At 57.3% G+C, this 7601-nt stretch overlaps 1 protein-coding gene across 4 annotated transcripts in view; it reads right to left on the minus strand.

Annotated features, from left to right (window-relative positions):
* RASGRF1 (Ras protein specific guanine nucleotide releasing factor 1) overlaps window positions 1–7601 on the minus strand; it is a 100067-nt gene that overhangs the window by 6594 nt on the left and 85872 nt on the right. For 2 of the 4 annotated variants that reach the window (XM_019803534.2, XM_002923000.2), the window contains 2 exons: window positions 6503–6700; window positions 2833–2912 (listed from right to left, as the gene is read on the minus strand). In XM_019803534.2, the coding sequence (XP_019659093.1) occupies window positions 2833–2912; window positions 6503–6700 (278 nt within the window). Of the gene's footprint in view, window positions 1–2832; window positions 2913–5410; window positions 6701–7601 lie in introns of those variants that run through there. The other 2 variants (XM_019803535.2, XM_034667780.1) reach the window with 2 other exon arrangements.

Below are 7601 nucleotides of genomic sequence, written 5' to 3' on the forward strand. Positions count from 1 at the left end.
AGGGGTCGCCTCTCCCTTCTCCCTCCTCTGCCCTGCCCCGGTGGGGGACGGGCCACTCTCCCAACGCTCTGCTGCCTCTGCTTAGGGACCTCCCCTCCTTCCCAGGGAGGGTGTGAGGGGCACTCAGGCTGGGCTGTGTGGCCCCGAACCCCTGGGGCCAGGGTCCAAACCTCTGGCACGTGGTGCAAGAAATTAAGGTACTCAGATTTTGGGGAAAGAACTGCCGTGGGGCAGGAGTGGGGGTGGGGCTCAGAGTCCAATCTTGTTTCTGCCGCCTGGACACTAACTGCTCTACTGTCTCGTTAGCGGGAGACCAGCCTTTGCTGGGTGGTCACATGCAGAAAATTAAGGTGGGGAGAGGTAGTCGGTATGTTGGAGACCCTGGACTCCTCATATCCCCACGGGTGGATGGATTTTCACCCCGTGAAGGGGGTCTGGCGAGGGGCTGGCGGTTAGCTAGCCCACTGGCTCCCCATGACTGTTCCTGTCCTTCTCTCAGGGAGCTGGGGGGCCAGGCTTTCTGGCAGCAGTCTACCGTGAAAGCCCGGGCCCCGTGGTCCTCTACCAGAGGGCTTCCTATTCAAAAAAGTCAATGTGCGGATAGGCCAATGTGTGCTGGGTTAAGATGAGATGGGGTAGGCAAAACCAGAACTGACCCCAAAAAGGCTGGTGACCAAATTTTACTGACAGATTTAGATCTCAGCCAAATCCTGTGGCTTGGAGCTGTGGGAGGCTCTGATGGCCAGCAGGCTGACAGGAGGGACAGTCTCACAGGTTCTTGAGGGGGTGGGCTTGGGGAATGAGCAGGGCAGGAAAGGTCAGGCTGAGGGTGTCTGGACAGGGGACAGGTGCACACACCGAGAGCTGTAGGTGGACCTGGGGGCATTTAGGGGGTGGCTGAGGGGAGGAGGGGTAGGCTGTAGGGGAAGTCTTGGCTGGTAAAGGTAATAGGGCCATTCATTGACATAGTGTTGTGGGCTGGGACCCACACGGTAAGACTAAGCGCGGCTCCTTGTCCGGGTCACCATCTGTGCCCACAGACTGCCACTGTCCCCTGCCTGGTGAGACGGACCCCAGGGGTTCACACAGCACGGCTCTATGGGAAAACCACAGTGCCTCTGGAGAAGGGGCGCCGGACATGTCTGCCCTCTGTCTCCCCAATCTCTCGTTCCCCCGCAGGGCTTGGCCCACGTGTCCATAAAGCAAGAACCTGGTTTGCACGACGGTCTCAGCCCCCAGAATGCCCGGTGACCCCGCGGCCCCGCCACCCCGCGTGGCAGGGAGTGGAGGCGCCTGGGACGGGCACTGACACAGGTCCACAGGGAAGAGGGGAGACAGCACGGGGACTGAGACAGGACAGGGGCCGTGGAGGCAGCGGTGGACGGACGAGGAAGCCATGGGAAGGAGAAAGATGGAGGGGCGCCTGGGGCGGGCAGACAGGTTGGTGAATACACGGTGGGGCAGCCCCTGCAAGCATAGCCCACGGTGGCTCCAGGGAGCCCAGGCACCAGACAGACGGCACAGGTGTAGTTCTGTCTGAGGACACGAACACGGAGATGAGTACAGCAATGGTACACGGAGCTGGCAAAGGACGGGCCGGGAGTGGTGGTGGGGGCAACAAGGAGGGCAGACAGGGCTGGGGTGTATGGGGCATCTGGGCCGCCACCTAGGGCTGGGGGTACGGGCCTGCCCCGTCCCCAGGCCCTGGGGGCAGTGACTGTGCGAACCGCAGGACAGCAGGACAGGCGCTCATGGGTTCTGAAAGGGGCCAGGACCCCGGGGTGGCCCAGGCTCTCTCCACGGGGCGCAGGGAGGAAAGGGTGAGGCCAGCCCTGTGAGGCCCACGGAAGGATGGCAGGGACCAGTGCAGCGGCCCGAAGCACACAGCTATGGGTGACCGTGAGCCCGCCGCACGTGAGTGTGTGGCCACGGTGGGTACAACGAACGGGCTGGGGCTCTACTGGGCTGGCAGAGCTTGCCGGGACCTGCACGGGAAGCGGCCTGGGGCAAACCACGGAGCCCCGGCCTTGAAGGCCCCTCTGCGCCAAGGCCCGGCTCTGTCGCCACAGCTGCCAGGGCCTGGGTGTCCTCAGCCTGAGAAGCAAGACAGGACAGTCGCACAGTGGTGGTTCTTGGGGGGGTGATTTTGCCTCCCGGGGTAGTCTGCAAGGACCGGAGGCAGTTTTGGTGGTCAGAACCTGGGGAAGGGGCACTGGCATCTCATGGGTGGAGGCCGGGGATGCTCTAAACATCCTACAGGGCACAAGACGGCCCTTGACACAGGATGATCCTGGTCTAATGACAAGAGAGCAAACAGTAAGGGCAGCTGGGGGAGCTCTGCAAACAGTAAGGTGCGGCTGGGGGAGCTCTGCAAACAGTAAAGTACAACTGTTGCAAAAACTGCATTTTTTTGATTCCAAGATGCCATTTTCTGTACAATGCACTCTTGTTTGGGGACTAATTCTCAATAAAAAAAGGAAACACAATCAATGAAATAAACACATGGACTTTAGGGCATATCCTGATGTCAGAAATACTGAAATGTGGGGACAGTGAGCATGTCAGAATGGAGGCATCCAGCCTCAAGCTCTCGGGCTCAAGGGACGCCAGCGTCCGTCCTGTGCCCCCCTCTCCTCTCGGGGGAAATGCCTGAGACCCTGGGATTTCTCTGCCAGACCACGGAGGACAAAGCCGACCCACCCTGGAGGTCTGGGGTGCCTAGCGGTCTTGTGGATGGACGGACGGATGGACAGACGGACGTGTCCCGTGAATGCCTCTGCAACGCAGCTCTACGATTTAAGCAGTAATGGTGACAAAAGGACACACACTTACTTTTTCAGAGCTTCTCGCAGATTCTTAAATCTGCCCTCTGACGATACAAGCTTTTGGAGCTTGTCAATCAAAGCTTTTGTCTAGAAAGAATCAGAAGCATTTACTAACACGCGGCATGCACTCCAGGGGCTGCCCTCAGGGCTCCGGAACCCCCTCTGCTCTGCCCGAGTCCGGGGCCTTACCCCCCAACTCCTGAAGAGTCAGACACGGACCCTCATTCTGCGCGTCCGTGAGCACACGCACCCTTCAGAAACACAGAAGTGGGGCGTGGGGGACCTGGGCACCCCGAGACTGGGGGGTGGCGGTGGGACTCGGCAACTGTAAGGAGCCCCTTCAGGGCAGGGGCTTTCTCACGCACTGAACCCCAGGGATGCAGCCAAGGGATACACCTTCAGCTGCAGCTCTCAGGACCCCACACAAATACAAGAATCGAGAAGATCATGCCTTGCCGGACAAGAGCCAACCCCTGGCCGAGGGTCCCGTCTGCTGCACGTCAGGCTGGAGACTGGCGTCTGCCTACGTGAGGCCACCCTGGGTCGGGCTTGGCTCTCCTGTCCCTGCGTGGCCGGGGAGCCCCTGTGCCTTGGTGGCCCCCAGCTCCCTCATTTACACAACGGCGAGGGGGTCTAGTGAGCCAGCTCCCATTCTCAAAGTCCAGACCGCGGCCGAGGGGATGCTGGCCACAGCCCCTAAGGTTTGGGCCATATGTATTCTGAGGAGTCTGCCCACAGAAAACGACAGTGTCCCTTCCGATGGGAGAAGAGACCACGTGTGCTCCCCCAGGGGCATGGTGGGCAGCGCACCTGGTTCAGGCTGCTCCCTGACTGGCGAGAAGCCCCGTGACCAGTTTGGCCCGACCCCGCTCCAAGCAGAAATGTGTTCTGGGCCCGGTGAAAGAGACACACGCAGCCAAGGGCACAGGATTCTGCTTTCCCTCGAGATGGCTGCCCTCCCGTGTCTGTCCTGAGGCCCGGACGCCCAGGCCCACCTCCGCCCCAGCGTCTCAGCTTCCCCCCTGCACTCTTCCAGAGTTTTCTGTCCAGAGCTGCTGCCTCGCTCCTCTCTCCCACCCTCCTGTGGAGGAAGGACCTGAGGCGTGAGGCCAGATGCGGGGCCAAGAGTCCTGAGCCGGGGGCCTGGCTGGGCACCGCGACCAACCTCAGTGGGCCCACGGGCAAGACAGGACTCCTCTCCAAGCGCTGGGTCTCCATGCTCACATCTGAAGAATGGGAGGGTAGGCCCGGGTGTTCCCTAAAGGCCACAACAGTTCAGATGTCCCGGGACTGTGGGCCCCACAGAAGCAGATTGAAAGGCCCTCGGGGCCGCAAAGCTCTGGATGACGTATCACCCGCCAGCAGTTGTGAGAGCCTAGGGGGGTATGCTACGTGAGGGGGTTTGGGGTATACACTTGGGGCCAATCTGTGGCTCTGAGATGGGTACGCTCTGATTCCTTCCACATCCCTGTTCCTCTGGGGTGTCACTCTTTCCAGGAAGGAGGTTTGCCCCCTGAGAGACCACTGGGTTTTCCCAGCCGCGCTTGTAAGAGTGAGTTCCGACTTGAAGCAGCTCACGTGTCTCGTGGCGGGGCCAGGAGCTCAAGCGGACACAGGCCCCCGGGAGCTCGGGCATCTCTGTTGGCGGGCATAAATACGGGGCACTTGGAGTATGTCACCGAGACCAGACACGAAGTGAGGAGGCATGGAAGTGGTGTTGAGGACAAAGATGACCACAGAGCCCCCTGAAGGTCCTCCCTTCCTGTCCATCAGAACGCTTCCGGAGGCCAAGGCTGCCCCCTCCCCAAGAGGCCCCGAAGTATTGTTAGCCAAAAAGAGACTTCTGTCCCTACAAGAATGCAACATCCTCCAGAGGGGAGACACACAGATCTGTGAGTCATCTGCACCTGGAGGGGGTCCCCCTTTCAAGAGGATGGGGCAGGGGATGGGAGAAGAACAGGGAAACGGAGCCAGAGGTCCCCACGTAAGCCTGACCGCTTGGCTCTTGCACGGGCGGGCCTGCCCTTGCAACCAATGCTTTCCTGCTTTGGAACAGCATATTCAAGCAAATGATGAAAACTCATTTCAGGCCTGCTAAGAACCGTAGCCCTTCGGGTGGGTCTCAGGTATCCACAGGATACCTGCAGAGGGACAGAGACCGTGCCTGGCTGGTGCGGGCACAGGGCACAGCAGATGTGCTGGGAGAAGCCAGCAGGGCCCAGCTGGCCACAGAGCGTGCAGGCCTGCGTGCGCTTTCAGAGACACCTCTGACGTCTGGACCCAGGTCCTGAATGGCATCTGAGCATGCAGGCCGGTTGATGCACCTTGACCTCTAACTGCCTTCCATCCGCACTCTCCTAAGAGACCGGAAGACTTCGAGATGGTCCAGGTGGTTCCCTCCCAACTCCAGACCAAGGGTGATGCTGCGGAACGAGGCCAAGAGAGTCACGGAGGCCCCAGTGTGGTGGGAAAGTGGGGCTGGTCTGAGGGCAGAAGAAAGACGCGGACCTGGAACGGGCCCTCAGACTCTGCCGACAGCCCCGCCTGAGCCCTGACAGGCCAAACCAGCCTGGATGCCCCGGGGTCCCAGCGCTGTGTGCCACGCACGGCCAGATGTGCCTACAGGCCTGAGCTCCTGAGCCCCAGCCTCTGATCCTTCCAGGAGCCCCTGACAGTCCTTGTCCTAGCCCTGACGTGTCTGTGCGTGAAGAGGCAAGAGGCCCAGGCTTGCTGGGAGCAGGGCCATCCCTGTAACATACCCAGGCTCACTATCACCTGGGGCCAGAGTGACCAGATGTGGGGAAGGCGGTGTCCCAGGCCTTCCCGGTTTGGCTGCTTAGCTGAGGAGGAGGAATTCGTGGACCAGCTGCCTGTGTGGGGGCAGGATCGTGACCTGCCATTGGCATGAGGATGGTGGGGGGCAGGTCATAAAGAGAACACTGAGGGGGACTCAGTTTTCAAATCCAGAATGGTCCAGATGAGACTGGCGCCTTGGAGACCTTGGGCCCCACAGAGCCCACCGAGCTGTAGGACCACAGACACTGCTGCCAAGTTATTGGTGCCTTTAGAGGCTTGCTCTGCCCTTTGGTGGTGCCCTTCCAGCCTCCTGCACACGTTATCCACCACGTGCACCAAGGAGGTGGCCCCACTGTGTGCTCCTCTTAGGAGAGCTGCCCCCTCACGACCTCAGTGTCAGGAACTTTATTCCCAAGGAAGAATCCACATTTCAGAATCATGTTCTGAATAAATAAAGATCAAGCCCACGTTTAAGATCACCGACTATCTCTGGTGGCCAGAAGGACTGGAGAGGCTAGAGTCCTGGGAAGGAACTTGCAAGACCGTCTGGCCACCGTCTCGGCAGCCCTGCAGATCTGGATTGGCATCAGCATGAAGCTACCACTCTTGTCCCAGCTCAAGGAGAAGAGCCTTGGGACCAATCATCACTGTCTTACACGTCCTGCTTTGGATTATTCATTATTCAAGTGGAATTAAAGTCCCGTGGGTCTCAGTGCCACATGCATGGGCCCGATACCTGGTCCCAGGTGATATAGGAGAAGAGGTTCTCCAGGGAGTGTTGGCCCTCACCCTTTCCTTTGCCCACCTGTCTACCAGAGGACAGCACTCTGGTGTCCCAGCCCAGCCCCAGGCAGGCAATGGTGCCAGCTTCCCACCCGCACCTGCTTAGAGACTTTGAGCCACGTCTTTTTCAGCCGGAATATTGCGCTCCGGTTCATGGACGAGGTGATCTCCAGCACAGCATTATAGTTGTGTAAGCAGCGGCATATGTCGGCCACGGCCACCCACTTCTCAATGGCACTCACTCTTGCATTGATGTCTTCATTGCGGATGATTTCCGAAGCAATCAAGTTACTGATCTTTAAGCCCATGCAATAAGACAAGAAAAAATAAGAGGCATAAGTATTGCAAAGCTGATAAATCATTATTTGCAGATGCTATGGTTGCCTGTTTGAAAATCCCAAGACAATGCTCTGAAACATTACCAGAACAACTAACAAAGCTCATTAGGGTACCTGGTTAAAGACAACATACAAAAATGAGAAGTTTTCCTATGTATTGGCCATACCAGCTAGAAAATACCCTGAAAAAGATCTTCACAATTCCAATGGGAATGGGTTAATTACCTAGGAACCTAAACTGCTGTGAACTTGGGAAGATCCTACATGAAAAAAATTTACCAAAGGTGTAAAGGTTTGAATTATGAAGAAAAAGATCAAATTCCCAAATGGGAATGTAAATATGCCATTTTTCAAAACTAACATGTGACTTTAATGCAATCCAATAAACATGCAATGGGAGCTTTCCTGAGAACCTGACAAAGTGATTCCATGGTTCATCTGGAAGAACAAACAAAAGCCAAGCTCTGTGACAGTCTCCAGCATTCAAATGGGGCTCGGAGAGGACCCGGGCTCCGTGGCATCCTGGTCTCACATATAAAATCCCCCAGGAGACAGGCACATTCACAGGCACAAATCAAATGTGGGTGGAACCGGGGGCAGTCAGGGAGCCAGGGGGTGGGACCAAAGCATTCTTTGCAATTTCCTATGAATCTACAATTACTTAAAAAAATGTAAAAAAAGACTACTTCTTATTAAAAATTAAGGTAATAAAAGGACATTTACAGATGAATTAAAAACTATAGGGCTTTATTGCCAAGACCTCTTCTCGAAAATAATTTCTAAAGGATGTACATCAAGAGGATGGATTATAGGGGCACCAGGGTGGCACAGCGGTTAAGCGTCTGCCTTCGGCTCAGGG

The sequence above is a fragment of the Ailuropoda melanoleuca genome, chromosome 9 (genome assembly GCF_002007445.2).
Source record: "Ailuropoda melanoleuca isolate Jingjing chromosome 9, ASM200744v2, whole genome shotgun sequence".
NCBI lineage: Eukaryota > Metazoa > Chordata > Mammalia > Carnivora > Ursidae > Ailuropoda > Ailuropoda melanoleuca.